The sequence below is a fragment of the Pygoscelis adeliae genome, unplaced genomic scaffold (genome assembly GCF_000699105.1).
Source record: "Pygoscelis adeliae isolate BGI_AS28 unplaced genomic scaffold, ASM69910v1 Scaffold242, whole genome shotgun sequence".
NCBI classification, from domain to species: domain Eukaryota; kingdom Metazoa; phylum Chordata; class Aves; order Sphenisciformes; family Spheniscidae; genus Pygoscelis; species Pygoscelis adeliae.
Genome location: NW_008824369.1, coordinates 138,536 through 163,918, shown reverse-complemented (window position 1 = coordinate 163,918; position 25,383 = coordinate 138,536). Strand labels below are relative to the sequence as shown.

Here is a 25,383-nt window from a genome sequence, read left to right as displayed (position 1 = left end):
CGCTCCTTGGCCCTGAATCCCCCCGGCATCGCCCACACGCTGCCTTGGTAGCTCAGATTAATGTCGGCCCAGCGGAACTCCCTGGATAATTAGTACCTTTCTTTAATTAAGGTTCAAAATTTTGGGAGTAGTTCATCCATTCGAGAAATTCTTGGCTGCTACGTAGAGCAGTGTTTGGTTTCCATTATCTTCAGGTTTTTCCTGTACACAGGAATTTGAGGTCAATAGGCACGGAGAGGATGAGATTCCTAAAAAACCAAAACCACAAGCATTCAAAGATAAATGGGGTCGTTACACGGTTTGCTTTTCAAAAGGGTCTTCTGTCTGCAGATGAAAGACCTCAACTGTTTGAAATACAATACTTCGGCTTCAAGTCCTCAGACATTGCAATTTTTCTTGTAAATAACTGTTTTGCAACGGCTCAGAGTAAACCTTACTGCTCACCTGGAATTTCTGCAACCTTTTGTTTTATAAAGGCTTCTTTACAAAACTTGAGAGCCTCGGTGCTGCAGCAGGAGCGTGGGTCACTGCACGGGGGGATCTGAGGCCCTCGATCCAGGGTTTTTTTTCCTGAAGCTGTGGGATGTGCACGCGGAGGAAGAAGTCATTGTCTGGGCAGGAAAACAAGAACTTCAGAGTCAGGCTCCTGCATCCTATTTCTGTGCATGGGGATGTGGTGGGGCGTCGTGGAGACCAGTGGATAAAAATGTACCCTTAATGCAAGTAATACCCTACAGAGGAAGGCTAGCCTAGAACAGACAATGCTTATCGGAACATTTTAATCTGGGACAGGTCAAGCTGGATAAAAATCCTTTGGCTTTTCATACAGTAGTGTTGTGGTTTAACCCAGCAGGCAGCTGAACACCACGCAGCCGTTCGCTCACTCCCCCCCCAGCCAGCGGGACGGGGGGGGGAATCAGGGGGAAAAAAAAGTAAAATTTGTGGGTTGAGAGAAAGACAGTTTAATAGGACAGAAGAGGAAGGGAAAATAATAATAATAATAATAATAATAAAAGAATATACAAACTAAGTGATGCACAGTACAATTGCTCACCACCTGCCGACCGATTCCCAGCCAGTCCCCGAGCAGCAGTCACTGCCCCCCGGCCAACTGCCCCCAGTTTATGTACTGAGCATGACATCATATGGTATGGAATGTCCCTTTGGCCAGTTGGGGTCAGCTGTCCTGGCTGTGCCCCCTCCCAGCTTCTCGCTGGCAGGGCAGTATGAGAAGCTGAAAAGTCCTTGCTAGTGTAAGCACTGCTCAGCAACAACTTGACCAACAACTGCTTGACCGACCTGATCTCCGTCTATGACCAGGTGACCCGCCTAGTGGATGAGGGAAAGGCTGTGGATGTGGTCTAGGGTCAGCTGTCCTGGCTGTGCCCCCTCCCAGCTTCTTGTGCACCTCCAGCCTTCTCAGTCGGTAGAGCATGGGAAGCTGAAAAGTCCTTGACTAGTGTAAGCACTGCTTAGCAACAACTAAAACATCGGTGTGTTATCAACATTATTCTCATCCTAAATCCAAAACACAGCACTGTACCAGCTACTAGGAAGGAAATTAACTCTATCCCAGCCAAAACCAGGACAAGCAGTATGTGCCTTTGCTAGAACAAAGCCATAGTTACTGTGGGTTTGGGTTAGGCACCACTGTTCTCACTTATGCTATCATAAACACAGGTTATTTGTGGTAATGGCATAAGAAGTGAAGAACACTGTATCCAACTGAAACGGAAAGAAAATCTAGACAAAGCCTATCTCGTTAATCAAATTCCAGCTGAGTATGGCATCAGGGCTATCCTCTCTAATCTCCGAAAAATGTTTCTTAACAACCACAAGAAATGGGTATCTTTCCTTTTGATCAGATTTGAAAGGCTGAGTCTAGCCCCTTAATTTCCTGGTAAGGATGACACTGGAAGTCAAACCGCCGTGGGATCCTGGCTTCTACCTGGAAGATCTTCTGGTCAAGCACTAATCACATCCAACCTTGCTTATCCTGGGAAATCAGCAAAACCAGAGCAACAACAGAATATTGCCAGAGGATTTTTCTGTTCAGTTCATTTTCACTGATGTTTAACCTCCTTGAGGAAAGTTTTTGACATGAGAGCTTTAGACAGTTTTCCACATGAAGGTTTTTTTTCTCCGGTAGCTAGATGGGCTAAGACGCCTTTTTGGTCTATTTCTTTTTATTTGGTTTGGGATTAGGACTCTCCTTTCTATGTATGTTCTGGTTTGTAAAGTCAGATTAGCTTATTTTTTCCCCTCCAGGAATAAAACAACTTTACAATCAAAATCCAAAATGACAAAAGCTGAATTTGCTGCTTTTTAAACAGACATCTGCTCACAATGTGTAAACCAATAAATAAAATTGCTTCAGGTTAGTTACGTGTTGTTCACAGGGAAACGTATCTTAATTTCATCACATGTAAAATACAGCTAATGAGTTGCATACCAAATAAATTAAGAAATAAGCTAGCTTTTGTCTTTGCATTGTTAGTATACAACCTGGGTATGTTTTAATGAGATTTTTCAAAGTTCCTAGCCAGGGTTACATTTGTCATTAATATTCTGCTGCAGTAGTTGTATACTAAGCATATTTTTCTCTTGACAGGCTATAAAGAACACACTATTCATGAATATTTAGGTAATAATTTTGATGTATTGTCATTTGCATATAGGCTGGTGGAATTGTAACCAATTGCTGGACAATCTCAGAAAACTATTTGTTGTATAAGTGTATTCATACATCATTCAAAGCAATTAGTGTGCTGGGAGAGGATTTCCAGAAAAAATCGAATCACTTTTTTTCTACTTTCTCCTCAACTATTTAGGTAGTGTTTCTTCTTTCTCTTAGCACAAAATTTCTATAATCAATTGAATCCCTAGGGTCCAAAAGATCCAAAACATACCCAAAGGGTTTGAATAGCTACCTCGGAAGGAGTATTTTTAACACAGTCTGCATTTGCTTTGTGGCGACCACAAGGAGCCTGGTTTTGGAGCAGGACTCACAGTGACAGGGCTGGCTGCACAGCCTCACATGTTCTAGGATGTAAATCTGCAATTTTCGCTATCAAGTACAGCGATAAAACAACTTTCCCTTCTGTTATTTAAAAAATAGTAAGAAAGTGATGACCAGACAGAGGTCTTTAAGATAAACAAACACAGATGTCTATCTAAACTCCTTTCTCCCGAAGGTAACCCAGGAAGCCCACTTGTGGGTTTGTCCAGCTCTCTAAGACAACTCCCCCCAGGCTCGGTTGTGTGTTCCTTTACAAAACCAGCTAGAATTCTTTTGACTGCGTGTGTTACTGAGCTTTTTCCCGAGCTGGCTTAATTCTGTAAGAAAGAGCTTGGAAGTATTTGTGGAGATGTGGCTTATCTTAACCGTTCCTTCCCCTTCCTGCTTGTCTTTCCTGACAGCGCCCGTTAAGCTGTACAACCTATTCAAATGTAAACATCCTACTAGCCATGTCAACATAGTATACTCATGAATTACTGAGCAGTTCCAAAATCAGCACAGCAGGAGACTGGGAAGGTCATTTTGTACAAGATGAGAACAGAGGCAGGCCTGTAAGCTCCACAAAACATAAATCTAATTTTTTCCTACTTAAAATTAAATGAGCTTTGTTGTAATTTATTCAATGTTCTCACTCTATCGCTAACCATATATTACTACTATATTAGGCTAACATTCTTTCATGTCTATTAGATAACATCCTTTTAAATCTAGTAGATGCTTTTACTTAGTGATTTTCAAGAAATAAAATTAATTCATTGTATTAAGATCCAAATTTTCAGAATTTATAGAGAAACTCTAGTTCAAGCATCAAATTTCTCATTCCCTGAAGTTATCACAGCATTTCATATTTTATATTATACACACTTAAATCCTCTTTATCAGTTATGGGACTATTTTAGACACTCTTAAATTATCAAGATTAAATTGGGGCATTTTTCCAGCAGCAGGACTTCAAGCTCAGATACCATTAGCTAATAAGGAGAGAAAGCAGACAAACCAGCTGTTGCAAGACACTGAACTTTTGCCTTTGATCATCCCTTACTTGATTCATGGCCAAAAACAATCACGTAGGTTTAGCAGAGGGTAACAACGTTTAGTGGGTGACAGAGAAATGGAGAATAAGCGATGTCAATCATAACATGCCGCCAACCTTCTATCAGTAATTCTTGTAATAAGACGACCACCTGAATTTAAAGCAGTTTTCCAGTCCTCTTTTGGATTGACTATTGGTGGGATGACAGATACTTTTTTCCTGCCCTTATAGCAAGAGAAACAGGGCAGACAAACGGGAGAATAATAAATTCTTATAATTTGCAAAATTATTAATATTTTACATATTAAATAATTTGTATTATATTTCTCGGATTTGTTTTCCAAACTAGTTTATTCTACAGAGTTAATCTCTCATACCTTAAGGCTGTCTTGCTTAGAAATCTTTGACTATTTACTTTTCCTATCTTAATTCTAAAGATGCAGCAGTTTATAGAGGCTATTCAAACTGTGCCTTCAGTCATATCAGCCCTTACTCCTTTCTTATTTCAGCAAATAATATGGTATCTTTCCCAAACATTTCCCAGAAAAACTAATTCTGATCATTTCAAAGAATTCTTGGAATAATTTTGACTCTTAAAACCACTTATTAGTTTTCCTGTTGTATAGTGCAGTACTCTCCCAGTTGTACACTATGTTCTAATAACTTAATATTAGAACTAAGTGACAAACACAGTCATCTAAGAAACCCTATTTGTGGAACAGTAACATTTTCACCTACCAAAATATATATTCTGTGAGGATAGGATGAACATAGGAAGTCTAGGAAATACAGAAACAGTAAAGAAAAACAGAACTATTTTAAGTTAGTTATTACCATTTTAAAGGAACTGTCAGGGAGAAAACAGTTTCATATAATGAATCAAAGATTACATTAACTTAAAATTCCTTCAGATTTTTGTCCTTCGGCTTTTTCCCCCTCTGCCTTTCAGGCAGAAAATTCATACATACAATGCAGTAAATCTTTTAAAATTCAGAATCTAAACACACAGTCCATATCTGCTCTGGTATTTGTGTAAATATTCTTTGGATATGTAAATACAAGTGACACCAGTATGTGTACATAATGCTATTAGCATGTACAATGCAAATGAATAATGGTATCTCTGACAAGACAGAGATAAAAAACAGATAACGCAACTTAAAACTTCATCACACTTCTGGCTTCTTGCATTTTAACATAAATCTTCATATTCCTATCAAAGGGTTCATTTGGATTTCTAAATATTTAACAATGCTATCCCACTTTTTCACTCATCGCTTTGAAAGCACTTAGCACTTCAAAAAAGGCAAGGAAACGACATTGTTTCTACTCTGCAAATGTAAAAACTGAGGCACAAAAGACTATTTTTTTCAACACTGGTATTTCAGATCTCAAACCTCTTCATTAAATTATGCTAGTGTCCCACCAAAATGCAGGGCAAATTCTTACACTCCTTTCTTTTCCAAGTTACCTGTCACGATAAATGTAGAGCCTTAGAAATGAGCTGGCTCAGCACTTTAAAATCAGGATACATACAATGCCTTTCTTGTACTTTTAAGTGACTGGCACTCCGTAAGAAAAGTGCTTCTAAAATTATGTTTGCCCAGGCAAAACAAAGACCAAAAATGAAGTGATTATATTATACTTAAGCTATCTATCATTACACAGTTACACAGTGGATATAATGGAGGAAAAAGAATATTTATTAAACAGGAGTATTGTAATCATGCTAATGTATCTTACCATTATAACGTGTAAAATAAAGAGAAGATTCAATGTTTCTGAAATTTTGTCAAAAAAACTTTATTTTATAAAAATCACAGGATCCATTTAAAAGCTTAACTGAAAAGATTTGGTAAGAATTAATCAGAAATTAACTAACTTCAGCTTGATTAATCAGAAATTACCTTCAACTGTCAGCACATCAAATGAGTTTGCCAATGTAACACTACTCAGCAGGGAGAGTTTGATTCAATATGCATGTGCTTAGATTCGCCCAACTAACTGGACACTACTACATCCGTACGCTAATGTTTTTCTTACCACAATGACATTTCGTATGAAGTACTAACAATATGGTATCTTCAAAATAATTTTCACATTTAGAGCCAGAAAACTGCATCTACCTACCACCAGCTAGAGACATTCGGAAAGCCCGTGAGGAAGTATGGAGCTTTTTCCATATCCAGCAACACTTTATCGAACAGTATTTTAATCTTTTTCTTCTTTAGCCTTACACAGGCTTTTACAGGGTAGTTAACTACTCTTGGCTCCTCCTGTGGTAGCTGTCAGATTTGTCTTGATACTGGTCAGCCAGACACCATCTAAATTTTTCTCTTCATCTCCCTGCCATCCATGAGGGATGTCCAACAGGTCTTCCAGATTAACTTCAGTGATCTGCCATTTTATCAGTATGGCAGCATTAGTCCACCGTATTTCAGTAAGCTTAAGAAAACACAGTTCCCTTGAATTCCAGGTGCTGGGTTGGGATTCCTTTACCTGATCTGCCATATCCATTCTTCAAAGGAGTTCACAGTGACAAGTACATATCAGAAAGGACTTTATTTAGTAATTAAGGATAAAGCCCATTAAAGGCAAACAACCGAACTAGAAAAAACTCTGTGTAGGCTCAGGATTAAGGCTGAATGTGATCTGTGTTGTAGTCTATATAGACTGAAGAATGCGACTTTATTGAAATGGCTCAAACTGTATTTGGTCTAAGAGTCCATTTAATGCAATTTTGCTTTTTCATGTTTAAAACATACTAAGTCTTTTGTGGTACAGTTCAGCCGAAGATTTACTGACCAACTGTAACATATTTAGCGTACAGCTGTCATATGACTATTCTGGATTGAAAAGGGAGTCCACGTCAGGATCTGTATGACTGCAATGCAAAGTGGAACCAGACAGATCAAATAGAACATGGCATCATGAAGACCTAAAAACAAACTGGTGAAGAAAACACAGCTTTCAAGATGGTGAAGATTAACTTTCATGGTCAATTCACAACAAATTATTTTAAAGCATTCACATTATATACGCATATACATGTTACTGTGTACAATCAATTCTAAATAAAAGAAATATAAATATCTCAGAAATCAAATGACTTCAATTATATTTTCTAATTCTACATACAGATATGTATTTTATGTTTTTTGCTCCTTTCATAATAGCTGGGAGGAAATTAGATAATTAGCACACAAAGAGTTCATTTTAATACACTGTAGATAACCTAAGAAATCCTGTTCGCTACTTTAGTACACACCTGTATTAGGTAATATAGAAATCAATTTAAGCAATATAATCCAATTATAGAACAGAGCACCTGAAAAGGTTTAGTAAGACTGAAAAATCTGGAAGAGAAAGAAAAGCAGAAAATGGAAGCAAACATTTTAACATGAAATTATTTTATTTAAGTTAAAATCTGTGCTACTAGCTATCCACATAGTGTGTTGTTATAGTTGCTGAGTGCTAGATGGAAGTCACAATTAATGCACAACATTCAGTTATGGTGTAAAGGGCTGTTTGAAATATCAAGCCTTATTTAATTTTATTTTAAAATAAATGATTACAAGATAATATAAACCATAAAAAGAATACATGTGAAATTAACACTCATTCTCATTTATTCTAATGGATGCATGGTATTTCCTCATCTAAATCTTCTCTAAGGAATAAGAGATAAAAGCATCAGCAAATATGAATCAAAAAAGAAAATATAGGAGTTAAATGAGTACCCTTTTATGAACAGTATGGTTTCTGACAGCTCAAAGCATACATTTAGGCATTCATCTAATAGCTAGAATCATTATCTACTGACATTCTGTTAATTATTGGATTCTAATTACTTCAATATCAGGAAAGTCAACTCAAGCTGAGAAACAGCCCCTAAATGAACTTTCTCTCCATGAGGCAGTTTATGTTATTTTCTACTTTTTTCCTTAGCATTCAGGGATGAGATAGGAGACTCACAGAACAGCTATGGACATGATCCAAAAAAAACTGAAATCTGTGAAAAAAACCTCTCATTAACTTGAGCAGGCTTTTGAATAAAACCTAAAAGTTTCTCTGAATTATGAAAGAATCAACTCATGTCTCACTGCATTTAACAGAAAAAATGCTTGCAACCTGCAACATAGCCCAAATTTATTCCTTAGCACATACACACACTCATACAAAGATCATAATTTATCTCAAGTCATGTACATGCTAATGCTACCTATGAAAACAAAACCCCACAGGCTTAAATAAAGTGAATTACTTAATCACTTGGGCAATTGCATTTAAGACTGGAAGCGCTCACTAGCAGGTCACTGGTCCATAGCCAATGTTTATTGGCAGTGACAATAATTTACCATTTGGACATTGTTTACTGGCCTGTATTCAATTGCATTTTCAGTCCACCTACAAGTAAACAAGGTCCCACATCATGCATACCACCGTCACAACTGCCAATAGTTAACTGTGTGAGCAGTCTCAGCAGGGAGGCCAGAGAGAAATTACTTACCTGTCGAAAGATGAAAACAGGACTAAGACACAGTTAACAGGATGTTGGGGCTTGGACTTTGCCTGTTCTGTACACTAAAGAGGACTGCAGTTTTCAGTACTAAAATTATTCTGTCTTTATATGTGGACTTCAGGAAGGACAGAAAAATAAAGAACATCTGCCAAATCACTCACACTGGTGCAATCCCAATTTGGTTTCATTGGAACAATATTGGTTTAAGAAAATAGTATTACTTATTGCACTGTGAAACCTTAAGTTACTGCAGGAATTATGAAAAATATCTATAGTACACGAAACAAGGAATGGGAAAATATTTCATCAAGGGACTGGGATAAATCAAGAGCAGAACTCAGATTTCGTCATAATAACAGCTGAACCAGTAACTTCAGAAATTTCCATGTCTACATTTTTTGCACACGCAGAAATAAAACATACAATCTTTCACTAAACAGCCCTAATATCGCTATGAATAGAATGTGATGTAGTCCAGTAATTCAATATGAAAGCATCAACAGTTTAAAGTGCCTCCAATAAATAATGAAGAGTTGCTGTCAAATAACTTCATTCTGAAGAACGAATTTGAAAAGCACACTTTTAAGAGAAGTCAGCTGTAGTTGCAGTGGCTCTCCAGAAGAGGGAGTTTTTAAACTAGGTATCTTTTCCATAGCAAAAAAAAAAAAAAAACAACCAACCTAAAAAAACCCAGCCCAACCCAACCCAAGCAAAACAAAAACCCCCAAGCCATATAAGGCAGGTAATGCTTTGCTGTGATGACAGACCAAAAGGGAAAAAAAAAACCCAACCAGGACCACTCCATTCTGCAAGCTATTGCTCAAATTTTAAGGATATTAAAAAATACTTCTTAAGCTAGCTTCCACCACAAAATGCTTAACTGATGTGTAGTGACCACATTGCCCAAGAATGCAGTATAATGTGTGTATTAATGTACACAAACCCATGTGTAACACATATGGAATTGTGTACAATATATAGGCCAACCTTGTGTGAAATAGGTTACACCAAAAAGCAAGAAGACTTCTGGAAGAGACATCCACTATTCATAGCAGAAGTCACACTTCAGAGTTATGATACCAGAGGCAAAACCAAGAGATACTGGATTGCTCCTAAGGAAGAAGACGTCACTGTGACTAAGAAGATATTACCACTGAGGCAGAAGTAAATACTGGTACTGGTAAGTAAGAAGTTGGTGAAGTTAATGGTCAGTTCAAAGGCTTCAGTACAGAGGAAGACAGTCTAGATCTTTGGAATGCCTGGTCTAATACAGTACTGGGATCACTGTTCAGTGATAAGCATTTTCTCATTTTTGATGAATCTTATGATACCTCACAGATGAAAGAAAAAGGGGACTGAATTTTCCTTCTTCTAGACTTTTACTCTCTGTATAAAACCTCTTCACTGTCTTACCGGCTTGGGTGCCCTGCAGAATACAACTGTAACAGAAGCCACCAAGACGATGATGAACTGTTGTCTCAAAAGGTCTTCTGGGATAAGAATTTCACTCATAACATGCCAGTTGTCCTAATAAGCTGCTTAGGAATGTGGTCTTTACTAAAGGCAGAGAACATACATAGGTGAATTGCTCAGCAGCATGATGGCAACAAAAGACAGGCAAAGCTTAAAACCCGGCAACTTATAGTTGATTGGTACTCTTAACGGAGTTTTGGTACTCTAATGAAGCAATAAAGAAATATCCTGATCATGGAGGATGTAAAGGAGTCATAATATCACAGAGCTGAAGAACCAAAATGTAATCACTGGAATGATGAGGAGGTGTAGGTGAGGTAGTGTCATCTTACAGACTTTTTGCTGGAGGCATAAGAATCAGAAGATACATGGCTTGTCCCAGCAGATAGCTTTTGATAGATAGATTTTTTTGATACGGTGTAAGATGAGCACCAAAGACAGAATATTTACGAAGCCCACTTCTGAAGGCAGTATGCGATTAATAAAATGCTATCAAATGTATAAGCTAAATGAAGTAGGGGAGAAAAAGACACACCCTTCCCCTGTAAGCTACGACCTTTTTTTTTTTGTATGCAAGTTGAAGTCATCCAGGTGAGCTCCAGCATTCCATGTGGTCTTGAGTAAGCAATATATCAAGAAATGAGGAACGAGGAAATGAAATTACAATATTACACAAAAATCAGTATGAACAAGAAAAGCTTATTTCCATAATTTTCAGCTGTAAACTCATCACTGGAAAATGTGTTTTACTACAGCAGAAGCCTGGAAAGTTGCTGAGAATACAAAAACCAATGTTCAAACTTTTGATGCTGGAGGGAAAGATAAGGGAGACACTGACGGTCTGCTAATACTTTTCTCCATTCACTCCACAGAACATTAACATCCAAAACATACAACCCCCCAAAAAAACTAAACACAGATAATAAGATACATCTTATTAAGATTCTTTTGCTTTCTTAGAGGATCTGTGAAATAACTGTGGAAGAAAACTAATGCAATGGTATCTGTATAAAAAAAGCAACTGCCTGTCTGTAACTGTAACATACCCATATTTTCACTATCATTAAACACTGGAACTTTGTTCACAGAATCAGAATCATGGAATGGTTGAGGCTGGAAGGGACCTCTGGAGGTCATCTGCTCCAAACCCCTGCTCACGCAGGGCCACATAGAGCCAGCTGCCCAGGACTGCGGCTAGACAGCTTTCGAATATTTCTAAGGATGGAGGGTCCACAACCTCCCTGAGCAACCTGTTCCACTGCTGAGTCACCCTCACAGTAAAAAGGTGTTTCCTGATGTTCAGAGAGAACCTCCTGTGCTTCAGTTTATGCCCACTGCCTCTGGTCCGGTCACTGGGCACCACTGGAAGGAGCCTGGATCCATCCTCTTTGCACCCTTCCTTAAGGAATTTCTATACATTAAGAAGATCCCCCCGAGCCTTCTCTTCACCAGGCTGAACAGTCCCAATTCTCTCAGCCTTTCCTCACAGGAGAGATGCTCCAGTCCCTTAGTAACCTTTGTGGTCCTTTGTTGGGTTCTCTCCAGTATGTTCATGTTTCTCTTATACTGAGGAGCCCAGAACTGGACACAGTACTCCAGGTGTGGCCTCACCAGTGCTGAGCAGAGGGGATGGATCACCTCCTTTGACCTGCTGGCAATACTTTGTCTAATGCAGCCCAAGATACCATTCACCTTCTTTGCCACAAGAACACATTGCTGGCTCATGTCTAGTTTGGTGTCCACCAGGACCCCCAGGTCCTTTTCTGCCAAGTTGCTTTCCATCTGGGTGGCCTCCAGCATATACTGGTGCATGAGGCTGTTCCTCCCCAGGTACAGGACTTTGCACTTTCCTTGTTGAACCATGAGGTTCCTGTAAGCTCTTTTTTCCAGCTTGTTGAGATCACTCTGGATGGCAGCATGACCCTCTGATGCATCAGCCACACCGCCCAGTTTTGCATCATCACCAAACTTCCTGAGGGTACATCCTGCCCCATCATCCAGATCATTAATGAAGATGTTAAACAGGACTGGACCCAGTATAGACCCCTAGGGTACACTACTAGTTACTGGCCTCCAACTAGACTTCATGCCACTGATCACCACCCTCTGGGCCTGGCCATTCAGCCAGCTTTCAACCCATCTCACTGTCTGCTTGTCCAGCCCATATATCAAAGGCTTGTCTATGAGGATCTTATGGGAGACATTGTCAAAGGCCTTACTGAAGTTGAGGTAGATGATATCCACTGCTCTTCCCTTGTCTATCAGGCTCATCATTTCATTGTAGAAGTTTATCAAGTTGGTCAAGGATGACCTCCCCTTGGTGAAGCCATGCTGACTACTACTTATGATTTTATGTCCTTAATTTGCCTGGAAATGGTTTCCAGGATTAGCTGCTCCATCACTGTTGCTATGATTTAACTTTCAGTTCAAGAAAAAATAAATAATTCAGAATTCAGCAAATAGTTTATGGTTTTGGACTGCATCTTCTCTCTTCTCCCAGTAAACAACATTGCTGGAAACTCTTAAGACATACTTATTCAGGGTCCAAACATTTTGTTAATGCAGAGTAAGGGTCCTCTGTGCTATCTTCACAATTCACTACCACTACACCTAATGAAGCAAATGCATTCCAGAACGCTTAATAGATACCACCAGCTTTGGAGAAGGAGGAAGGACACAGCTGAGATTGTACTGGCATGGGTCATAACACTTCATTATATATAATTCACATGTGTGAAATTGTTGGGTTTTTTTCAAAACAGTTTGAGTATATTTTAAGTGATCTCCTGTATTGTTTCTGTTTGTCCCCAAACAACTTTGTCCTGAGGCAAGTGTATTTTAGCTGTCTGCCTATGGCTGAAATCTGAGATCAGCTGATAGGGTTTTAATATGTATAAGTAATTTTAGCTCAGTCAATGGTCTGAGTACATTGCCGTGGGCAAACTGACTTCCTAGAAACAATCTTGAGTAGTCTGGTCTTTGTAGACTGTATGTCCACACTGTAGTCCATTTACAAAGAGAAGGACATGCACATTCACACATACATATACAGAAAACACATGTAGACTGCTTCATATTTAAGAAATCATTTCTGAAGGGATGGGCAAGAGAAATATAGAGTATATTTCAGGTGCTCTTTGATTAACTGATCTCAGCTTCGTACCTTTATGCTGTTCCTTGCCCTAGTGAGAGAAATCAAATTTCAGCATGACTCAAGTGAAAATATAGGTTTTAGAAACTGAGCATTCAAAGTATTTCAACTCTATATACAATAAATTTATTGTTGCTATAGTCCAGAGGCTACTTACTGGGGGAAAAAAGATTTATAGCTACTGTGATTTAAAATTGATCCACAAAGGGATCATTTCTCTGATTGAAAGGGATCAGAACTGCAGTTTTTATGTTTCAAATCTGAATTTCTCTGAATCATGAAGATGAATATATTCAGCCCTCTCATATCCACACCCAGTTCAACCTACCGCTCTCCTGCAAAAATCACTCATCTTATTTGACGTTATAATGAGGTTCATGTCTTCTTCACATCATCTCAGTGGCTGGCTATCTACAGAATGCATTAAAATAAAATTAACTGTTCTCACACATAGCCTCAAAATGAAGCCTTCTTTGCTTGTGTCAGGATGCTTTTCTGAAGACCACCTGTTGCCCTTTTATGTCATGCTTTTCCTTGTATATTTTTTTAGAAAACTCCTCAAATACAAAACATTCTCCAAGCCTTAGATGACTCATAACCCCTCATTTCTCCTCCAAGACCTATCTCCACAAAAGTTCATATACAATTGTGTTCTACGTATTTTTTAAGGTTTCTACTCAAAATTTAGGAGAGCTATGTAGTTCCCAGGATATTCATGTTGTTCTTTCATGCAAATCCTAATAGGACTGATTTTTGCCTTTTCGTCTTGACTTCAGTTATTCCTTATGTTGCCACTTCCTCTTGTTGGTCATAAATAAACAGCCTATGACCCCTTCAGTGTACTGACTCCCTGTTAATTTGTTTTTATAAAAGCCCATGCATTTCCAATGTGCTAACTAGCAACCACAGCTTTATGCTGTGTATTAAGGTCTCCAGGGACTGCAATGAAATCATTAGCATTAGAATGGTAGGTAGTATTGAAGCCAAAATTATACTCCTACTTGAGGCAAATTCCCTCCCTCCAGTGATTATACTGCTTTCTCTCAAACAAAAATGTATCTTAAATGCAACCCTATTAGATTATATATTTAAGGAAGTAGGTTTATGAGATAAACAAAACACAGAAGCCAGGACAATATGTATCGTAGTAAGAGGTATTAGGTGATCTCAAACATATTTTTTTTCTTTTTTGCAATAGAATGGGAGATGGTTAACCACTGAAATATATCCTTTGTTTTTCAAAATTAGGTAGATATCCTCATGTGTATTGCTTAATAAATGATATATTCTTTAAAAAAATCTAGAAAACATTTCTATTTCTATACAGATAAAAAACAACTGGAAAATATTTTTAAAGCACCCATATTTTTGAAGTGCAGTTGATGCAAACTAATTGCAGATTAATTTGCTTTTTAGATGACAGGATTAACAAATTTCATGTTAATTTCTATGATTTAAAGTATCTCTTTTGAACTCACCTTGGATCAGGTTGAGCAACTTCATCATTCAGGTTCTCATATCCAAATTGATTTAGTATTGTAACCACAAGCATTGGAGCCAAAGATTGGGCAGGCTTCGTAAATAAAGCATTGGTACCAAAAACCATAGAGGAAAGTGGTGATCTAAAATATTTAAGGAAAAAAACAAACGAATACACAACACAAACTTATTAGTATATTAATTACAATAGTGATTTTTAAAATCCTATTAGTAGGCAAATGCTAAGTATCATCATACTTAGCTTTATAGTTCACACATTATAGCAAACAGATCAGCTATCATAATGAAATTTAATTTTCTTTGGAAATTAAAGGTAATAAACCTCTGGGATATATATACACCTTGGCCCCAATTCTGAAACGACTCGCACTCAAGTTCAACTTTGTGCACATTGAGTAATTATTGAAGTTAAGTTAGACTGAGCAGTGCATGGAGAATCAATTACAACTTAAGACTTTACATGCATGAGGCCAGAAAAGGAGGCTTTTTTTTTCTTCATGAAGGTAACAGCTTTCACATTTGAGGGGCAAGTCCTTTAATACAGTGACCAGGATATAAACATTGAGGGAACCAACTGGAAGTTATCTGCACTTTGATAAAAATAAAAAAAAAATCCATGAGTTGTAATATGCTACGTCACAGCAGGTTTTATCAATTTTATTTCAGAGAGATAACAGCAACCAGTTAGACTTTGAAATTTGCACTTTAAGTAGCACAGGCTAAACTTTCTAAATGCTTTTGCCATGTTAGAAAGACCTTATTCAGAAAATTCCTTAAGTGACAATAGATATATATGGTTACAAAATAATTCAACTGAAGCTAACAAAAATAAACACACAAAAACCAGAGGACTTGGCTTACACTATAGTATAATTAAAACTAGAAATGACATAATAATCTGTTTAAATTACTCTGCTGATAACTGCAGGAAACTTTATTCAAGTTCTTATCTTTACTTACGCTAAGTTGCTCTTACAAAAAGTACATCTGTGTCAAGGATCCAAAAATCACTTACTGTCTTTACTTTGACATAATCTAACTTACGGAAGAGTAACATGGCAAATAGATAGCATATTTAAAGAGAAACAGTTACGACTGACATACCTCCGCTTGTGCTTTATTAGATCTGCATCAACAATATCTGCCAAAGGCAAATTGAACAAACTAAATGAAGCTTGTACAATTACCCTAAAGAAAGACAAAATATTTAAGATGTTCATAGTTCTTATATACACTTTCATAATGAAATTGTAACTGACATTCTAACATTTACACCCCAACACTGACATTGCCACAAATACACAAAGCTGAGACGTTCTTTAAAACATGGTGATTTATCTGTTTAAACAGCAGCTCTGAAAGCATTATTAGATCTGTTCTTAATTGAGAATTAGAAATTGATACGCAAAACTAAAAGGTGGAGGTTTTTTGCCTTTTTTCGTGGACACTGGTGCAAAAGGTCGTAAGTACTTGCTTGAGATTATCAATAAATGTCATTTTAAATGACATGGAGAAAAGAAACACCTTAGAAGAAAGAGAAACTGAAAATGTCCTCTTGAAATCTGAAAAGGACATGAGCATTACTGGAAAGACTACATGGAAGACAAACTTCAAAGTGGGAGAATTAAAATAGCAAAAAGATTTTATATGCACTCTTATATATGTATTTATATTATATATAAATATGCATTTAAAACCACACACACACACACACACACAAAGGCAACTCTTAACAAACTGCTAACTGAAACCATAAACTCACATATAAGGATTTCTATGTCTTATCAAATTTTGGGTGTGATTCGCTTTTACTTATGGGAGGCTTTGAACAATTAGCACTTTAAACATACAGTCTTTAGGTACCTTAGAATGTTTTCCTTGGGAAATCAAAATATATCTTCATCATTTAAAGTATGCAGGTAATGAAATTCAATTTATTGTTCACACAAAAAAAAAAAAGGGGGGGGGGGGGGAGGGGAGGGGAGCGGGCAGAGAAGATGAAGAAAAGGAGGATAGGAAAGCACATGTAGAAAGAAAGCAATGAAATAGAAAATGAAGAAATAAAAAACGAACTGCTGTAACAACATTCTGCTACAAACAGGTCTTTATTTTTAAATAAGGTTTTCTATGTATCATAATATACTTCTGTGAAAATACTTCTTCTTGGCATCATACTTACCCAGTACCAGTGAGAATGTGACTCGGTATTGGTTACCTAACAGATACCTGACATACCAATATTTGTTTTGCAATACAAAATGAGGTCTGAGCTTTCCTAGCAAACAGCCTCTGAAGAGTTCCTCTATTGAAATCTTCTGTGTCTATGTGGATGAGAAAAAGAAAAGGTTCTGCTTCCCTTGAATCTCATGTTAAAGCAGGTATGTGGCTGTTCATTTTTAAGGCTTTTTTGGTTTTTTTAAGCAGAAATTAAAAGCTGAAGCAGAATAAAATGAAAGCTGAAAAAAGTTGTAACTGGAATTTCAATTTTTCTGACAAGTGAAACAGAACAGGAAGAAAACCATAAAAGCAGTGGCAAAATCTTCATGCTATTAAAAGCAAGTGTCCACTCTGTTACAATTACTTAAGCCATATCTATGAATAGGGAAGTGTATTTACTTACATGTTTGTTGTGAGATAAAATGCCAACAGATAATAGTGCTCTGACCCTAGAACAAACATGACAGCAGCAGCTACTCCTTCAAAGTAAAAGGAAAACAAGATGATTCTGTAATAACCAAACTTCTTCAACGAAGTATGACTGAGAAGAACAAGGCACTGAAAAGATAATATATACACATATATGATGAAAAGATGTAGTACAGTATCTCAGTATTAGGAGAGCTATAAAGCACAGACCAGACATAAATTATTACTACCCATTAAAGAAAAAAAAAACCCATCCCTTTCTAAAAAGTTCAATCCAAGTAAAAAAATAGTAATTGAACAGAGAGAACTATACTGGCTCATTCTACGCTACCTCTATCATGTAAGAATGGTCTCCCTTCACTCAAAACTAGCCAGCTAAGAACTACTATATCCTGAGGAAAATGCCATTTCCCTAACTATTATTGAATGCTCATGATCTTTATGTTTGATATCCCTTAAAGAATTAACTTTGCAGTACATTAACTGTAAACCAAGCATCTTGCCATTTGAATTTTAACTTCTGATCAAAAATATTTTCAATAATTGTATTTTCATTAATATTACTATTTTCACTGACATTTATAGAAATTAAGCATGACTTTTAAGTTGATAAAGCAAGCTCTCCAAGACAGCTGATCTAAGCAAGTTAGCGACTTTATCAGCAAGTAGAGAAAGGCAGGTGCCAGTGGACAACATGTATGGCTGCATTTTCATACTGCCAATCTTAGCAAGCAGTAATCCACACGAAAAGCTAGTGACAGGCAAACTCGTGAAAATGGTATTAAGTGCTGATTATAGTATGAACAAAGCGTAAGCTCTTCTATGTTGTTCCTCACTTTTGACTTTAAATAGGACATTTTGTAATGCATTATGTTCTTTTTATTATATGAGCCTATGTCACCATCTACATGTATGTGGTCCTCAACACTGTCACAAAAAATACTCCCAAACTCTATAAAGATACACATTTTCTCCTTCCTTTTGTGTTACAGAGATGAACAGTGTAATATTCAGATGAAGAACAGGAACGAATTCTCCTTGTACATTTGTTCCCACATTTAAATTCTTTAACATAACCAATAAAACCAGGATGCTACAGTCAGACAAAGATTACTGTGGCAAATGCTATTTTAAAGAAGCTCAAGTTTTCTACTTAGACCAATGATCAGGTAGGTAAAACAAATCCGGAAAGTTGTTATAAGAAAAAAATCTGGTTGTAAGAAACTTAAACATACTCCTCCCCCTGGCTGTTTTCAGGCATTTTTCAGAAAAGTGCTTACACTCAAAATGGTAAGGCATTATGTAATGCGTATTATTGTAAAAACCATGACCTTGTCTCCCTATAATTGAGAAATAACCCTGCCTCAGGAAGCACTTATGATTTAGAAAATGTCTTATTATCTGCATGTTTCTCGGACTGCATGTTTCTAAGAAAAATACTAACTTAATGATGAAAATTTAAATTTGTATGCCTATGTTTCAGCAATAAGGTTTCCCTTGAAGGCAGGTTTTATTCTTCACACTCACTACTGAAAGGAACCTAAGACGGAAGCTGAATTCTAGTTTAGTACAGGCCACTGAAGCACAGTTCATAAGAAGGAGCTTTATTTTACATGGGTTGGGTGCTTTTCCGGTAAGTAAAGTTCAGGACGTTGCCACCAGAGAATACTCTTACTATATTTTGAGCTCAAAGTGACAAAACCTGAGAAAAAAATAAGGTCACAGCAAACTGTCTACGGTTCAGTGACCTTCCAGACAAAGAGTCTCTGGGGAACAGGGAGAGATGCATTTTCTGAAAGACTGGTTGTTTCACACCGTCACGCTGATTTTATCAACAGTAGTGATTGCTATATATTGAGTGTAAAATTATTCAAGCTTTCCTAACTTCTGCAGTTTCTGATTTATTTCCAAAGTTCATCAGCTAACTGTTTGAGTTACATAAAAAAAACTGTTAAACCTGTGGTAAGGATAAAAGTTGAAATTCTAGATATTTAGGATTTATGGAACAGAGAAGGTATGTTTAGGATTTGTATGTTATATATGCAAAAGCCAAAACGGTAACTGAAATTGAACTGTGAATTCCAGTTGCACTTTCACGTATCTTCTTTTAGATTTTACTTACTGAAAACATTACAACTTAATGAACATAACAGCCTGATTTTCAGAAATTCTGAACATCATCAGCACCTATGATGAAAGTCAGGATACTAAGTTTTTGAGCAGTCCAACAAGTAAACATAGTGAAAGTTTTAAAAGATCCAGTGAAAAAGGGAGTGAAGAGAATTTTTTTATTCACTGCAGACACGTATGTTTACATTCTGTGGGACATATTTTTTGCTGCTTTTCTTGTTTGGGTTCTCTTTCTCTTTTCTTTTCCAGTTCATTACTCCTCCTCTCATCCCTGATAGGGGTCTTGAATTTCACCTCTCTCTCTCTCCCCAGTAAACGTAGCTGACCAAGACAGTAAACAACAAAATAAATGGGAACGCATTATTCTCCAAAAGCAGCTATTCAGAGTTTTGTTTGATTCCCATGACTGAGATACCATGTATTTCAACAATGCTTTTAATACCTAATAATTTTTCTGCTGTTTTGTGCAGTTTATCTCAGCAACTTCCTGAAAAAGAGATTATTCTTTCATCATGTATTACCAATCAAAACCAAAGAGAATAGAATTCAGAATTCTATAGATTTTGCTTTTAGAAACTTTTTATCTTGACCATGTTTTTCATTCCTTTATACTTAGGTATTGTAAACCCTGTAGGATACAAAACATTCACTCCTTGCATACTCACATCTCACATTCTTGCAAACAGATATTCTACCAGCCTGCCTGCTTATCCTTTCTCCCTACCCTACTCTTACATTTGGTTGGCCTGTACATAGAGGTTCTTTCTTCTTTTAGAGCATTGGTGAGCTAGATTTGTTTCTCGGTATGGCCAATGGCTTATGCTGGATACAGCATTTTTTCAACAAAGAGTGCAAATGGATACCTTAAAGTAATGAAAACTAGTAAAACACCATGTTTTCACATTTTGAAATCAAAAAGTGTAACTGCCTACCTGAGGACAAATAAAGCCTGCTCCATACATGATACTTCTTATTGAGGAAGAAAGGACATCCTTAGGAATAAGATTATCCGCAAAGATCATCATAAAATTGTTGCAGAAGGCTAGGTGGAAGACTTGGAAGAAGTTCATAGTTACAAAAAATAAGAAGTTTTTCTCTGTCATAATCTGCTTGGTCAATGAAATTACAGAGGACCAGGAGAGAGCTCCATCACTGTTTTCCAGATTAGCGTTCTCCGTACAAATTTCTCTCTGCTCATATTGACTAGTACTGTATTTGCCTGTGTAACACATACAAGCTGTTGCTAATGCTGCGACCAAAACAGCAAAAGCCTGAAAATACGCAAAATTTTCCATATTATCTGATATGAGACCACAAAAGAGAATGCTTGTTGATCCGATTAATGTTGCTACTTGGTTATATTTAATAAGCTGAAGCCTGCTTTCATGTCTTGTTGAAATTTCTGCAAAGAGCGCACACTGTGCTAGAAGCACGAATGTAAGCAAACCATCAAAAGCACATAATGCAACAATGAGGTGAAGACCACTTAGCCAGTCACCTTCTTCATAATGTTTCCAAGGAAACCAAGGAAGCAAAAAGGCTAACGCATATAAAGGAGCTCCATATAAAATTGAAAACTGGCGTCTTGAGCAGCATGCGAATTTGGAGTTATCTTGAATATACCCAAAAAGAGGATCATTAATGGCATTCCATATCATAAATACAACCTGTGACAAACAAGTAAGAAACACAACAGAATTTATCATTAGCGTGATTTTTCTGCAGAGGTTATACAAACACAGAAGTAATACACACCATATTTATTTAAAATAAATCTCTCTTCAAAGAGTAAAGAAAGATGAAAGTTTCTCAGGTCAAAACAGACTCCAGACCAAATTCTTAAAGGTATTTAGAGGTTTACAGTAGTTTTGAAAAAACAAGATGAGTAAGTAGGCAGGTGCCCAACTACATGTGAAATAAAGCCCTGTCTGTAAGACTTCACTTCTTCAAAAGCTTATGTATCTGAGCTTTCATCTTGCAAAGCCAAAATATTACTCCCACAGCAAGTAATTCAAAACATGAGCTGGCCCATTACTTTCAGGAGACCATTTATGACAAGAGTTGCTCACGTGGATAATGACTTGCAGAATAAAGGCAGTATTTAAGTACCTAAACAGTCCATAGGAAAGCACTAATGTCAAACATATCTGTGGAGCTGAGGTGCAAGATTAATTTAGAACATTACTTCAAGCTATCAAAGGTAAAAATCTTTCCAGCAATTAAAGTCTGGAGATCTTTAGTCTAAAGACTGTAAATGATGTGCTTTATGCGTACTGTCAATTGCTTATGGACTAACTAAATTTAAAATGAATTTACTATATAACTATTTGCTATGCATCCAAAATTAATTCGTAAGTAAAAAAAAATACTTTGTTGTGATAACACAGACACATAGCACAACATGGTAATCAAAATACTCCATTGGACAATACCTGTGCTTGATGAAATGCTACTTCTGAAATTTTGTATCGGTTTAGGAAAAGCTTAACGTAGTAGAAATTAAAGATACTGTTCATCATTCCAGCACCTAACGTAGTCATGGAATATGCCAGCGCATTAGGATGAATTCCCAAAACAAACTTCATCTTCCACAAGTACAACTCTCTTCTTCCTTAAGTTACAAAAAAGAATTACAACAGTTGGTAGAATAATTTTCCAAATTAAAATGACAGGGGAGATTTGCTTGTTTCAGAGGTGTAGAAATGGATTCTCAGAGAAAAATTTCCCATTCTTCCTTCCTTTTTTTTTTGAGAAGCACATTTTACTGAGTTGTAAGACACTGAGCCCAAAACTGAATAGATGCAAAATATTAAGAAGTCAGTGACATTTCTAAATATAATCAGTGCTTAAAAATCAATGGAACAAGTAGACAAAAATTTAAAAGAATCCCTTCCTAACTGGTGCACCGACTCAATATAAAAATCTGCTATTGCAAACACTAATCTTGGTGTAGAGTTCAAAGTAATTGCATACATTTTAGATCTTTCTTGCTAGCTACATAGTTTTAAAATTATGGACTGTGTAGGAATGAAGTGACTCAATTCATATCCTTATGTATTCCATTGCTATGAACGTCAAACGCAGCATGCCCTTAGATGAATATTTCTTTCAAAACAAATACCAAGTTTTGTCCTTGTATTTTTAAATGTTAATTGTTAACAAGTCATGGAAGCAATACTTTCACCTAATAAACTAATGAGATATGAATGGAAACCATAAAACAATCAAAACACCTTTTAATAGTTTAGACATTTTCATAGTATAAAAGACTGCGTGCAAATAAAATCTCGCAAGTAACACATGTACAGCATTTTAAGTACATCCAAATAACAGACATTCAGCCCAAGAATATAGAGTTCTTTAACATATCAAACAGATCTTCAGCCAACAATTTTTTAACATGCTGACTTTTTCCAGCTATCTAGCAATTAACTGAAGCATGCTTGGTATAAGCTATCCCATGAAAATAGCTAGCTCCAGGGAACCTCTACCTTCTAATGTCTACCTTCGTGGTCCTTGACCAGATTTGATTCTATAAGCCCAGTACAAAATACTTCTCCCAGGTATCTCTTTTTAACTGAGGCTTTATTCATCTTTACATCTATTTGAAGGAAGCTGTCTGCCATTAATTTAGAGATACTTCAAGTTCAAATTTCAGCATTACTATGCGCACTAACTCCAGAGCTTTACAACCTGCTTTTTGTCAATAGTCCACACTTCGCTCCTCTGCATATTAACAATTTTATCCTAAATGCAATTTTCAAATATCCATCAAAATACCTGGCTTGAATATCTGCTTGTTCAGCTTGATAAGCAGATCTATAAGCAGCTCCCTGAACTCCTCATAAAAATGACCATGAAAGAAACAGGAATGAAAACCAAGGCTGTGTCCAACCTTCCTGTGGTTTACAAAGTGGCTGAAGACAGGCTGCTGCAAGGGAAGATGGTAACTTCCTAATCACCAGGGGAGAGCCAGGCAAAAGCCACAGATCAGGTAGGGACTGGAGAAGTGTCTATTCTGGCTAAGGCAGATGATGGAACAGCAGTTTTTCCACCCCCCCAACAGAGAAAATGAACTCTTGAAGAGCAAATAAAAAGTGGATGCATTTTTGCATATATATTTAAGATGCTCTAATATGAAACAAGATGCAACGAGTAGGTAACTTCACAGGTAAGAAAAAAAAAATCAAGCTGACAAACAACTTGAGCCAAGTTTTTCTTTCTAAAGCCAATTTATTTGTTAGAGTATGACTGAATTTTTAGATACTTGAGGATGATTGTGACGTACATTTTCAAGTTTATTTTTCACAGAGCTACAGCTGTAGAGGTGCTTCCATTTTCAGGTGATGAAATTTTGCATTTTTGTAACAAGTTTGGTTTCACAAACTTTTACTGAGAAACTTAAAATGACAAATAGGGTTACTGAAAAGATGGCCATTTGAAATGTTTATTTTTAAAAATAAGTTTGATATTACTGTGAAAGTCATTACTATAAGTGCCTGTTCAAGCCTTCACAAATATACTTAATGAAGTGATTTATGTAGTAGATATTAGGGCTTTTGGAAAGCTAGACATTTCATCTCTACTTCTCCCTGGAGCCCCCTGCATGGGTCTTTGAATGGAGAATTGGAAGACTCTCCTTTTCCTCAAATTCCATGAACACCAAGAATAAATGTGCTTCACACTAACATTACCAGCAAGCTATCAGTCATTTCTCAAATCGTATTTGACTCAATTCCTTCCTACACAAATAAAAAAAGTCCCCTCAGCTGCAGAAAATTTGAAAGAAAGAAGAAATTTGAAATTTCGTCAACAAAAACCTTCTAACAATGTGCAAACAGGCCTCTAGTGCCATGACTAATTATAATACGCAGGATCTGACACAACTCTTTACAATAATTGGTACATCTGGTCCCGTACCTTGTTTATGAAATAGGTTCAATTAGAAGTTGAGGTACAACACTTCCTTTCCCAGAAGATGTGCTCTTTAATTGTACTACAATGAAATTATGCATGAGTATGCCCTCCCTCTTCTTAATAGTCAGCCTTTATATTGAATAAAGCACAGGTGTTGACATTTTGTGACTCACAGAAGGCACATCAGTTTCAGAAATTTCTTGTGGTTACAACTGTGTTAATACAGATGAGCCAAAAGAACAGACTGTTTAAACCAGTGAGACGCAGTATGACATTACTTGCATTTCTCCCATAGCTGAATGACAATGACTGAAAGAAACTAGAACGAGTCTGAAGAAGAAAAGTGGATTCCCAAGTGATAACAAATTTTGACTGAAGCACGCTAGCTGACATCATGCTCTGCTGCTTACTGGGTCCCAAACCGCAGCATAATGCTCACAGTCCTGACAAACTGGTTGAACACAAGTATCTTCGTTATCTTTCTTCCACGACTTGAACCACATTAAGACAGAACTAGAATAAACGCCTTCCTAGTCCCGAGAGGTAATACTAAGGGGAAATGCTGCTGAAGCAGAGGGGAGATGCAAACAGAAAGCACTTGGAGTAGGAGGGCAAGTGAAACTCGTTGAGTGCTGCCACTTTCAAGCCCGCGATGCTATGGCTGCCCAAGCGCTGTAAAGCTGTGACTCGGGGAAGGCAGGGGACTCTGGAAACTTTCAGGACTGGAAGTTTGGAGGTGCTCGTCCGTCAAAACTGGGCAAGTCAAGCTACTTTTTCCTCAGCAGCTCCCCAGATAGGGAACACGGCTCCCTCTTCCTTGTAAGGAGAGGAGACGAGAGCGAGCGGTGACCGCCCGACCGACATGCGAAGCCCGGGGATGGAGACGGCCGTCGTCAGACGTGACAGGAGCTGCCACGGCTGCATGCTCCAGCGGGGCCACGCTCTCCCCTCCCCTTCCGCGCTCCGGCGCCAAGGCTCCCGCGGGAGGCGGC

General features: G+C 37.3%; 2 protein-coding genes across 2 annotated transcripts in view; one reads left to right on the top strand and one right to left on the bottom strand.

Annotated features, from left to right (window-relative positions):
* Positions 1-6,871: 6,871 nt before the first annotated feature.
* LOC103913495 (transmembrane protein 180-like) lies at positions 6,872-22,059 on the bottom strand. Its single transcript, XM_009319987.1, has 6 exons — positions 21,907-22,059; positions 20,407-21,141; positions 17,319-17,473; positions 15,803-15,886; positions 14,677-14,820; positions 6,872-7,001 (listed from the first exon to the last, which is right to left on the bottom strand). Exons 1-6 carry the CDS (start codon positions 22,057-22,059, stop codon positions 6,872-6,874), a joined length of 1,401 nt encoding a protein of 466 aa, XP_009318262.1.
* A 1,265-nt stretch (positions 22,060-23,324) lies between these two features.
* CDR2 (cerebellar degeneration-related protein 2, 62kDa) overlaps positions 23,325-25,383 on the top strand; it is a 15,774-nt gene continuing 13,715 nt past the window's right edge. Inside the window, exon 1 of the mRNA XM_009320044.1 lies at positions 23,325-23,420. Within this exon, the coding sequence (XP_009318319.1) occupies positions 23,325-23,420 (96 nt within the window). The remainder of the gene's footprint in view (positions 23,421-25,383) is intronic.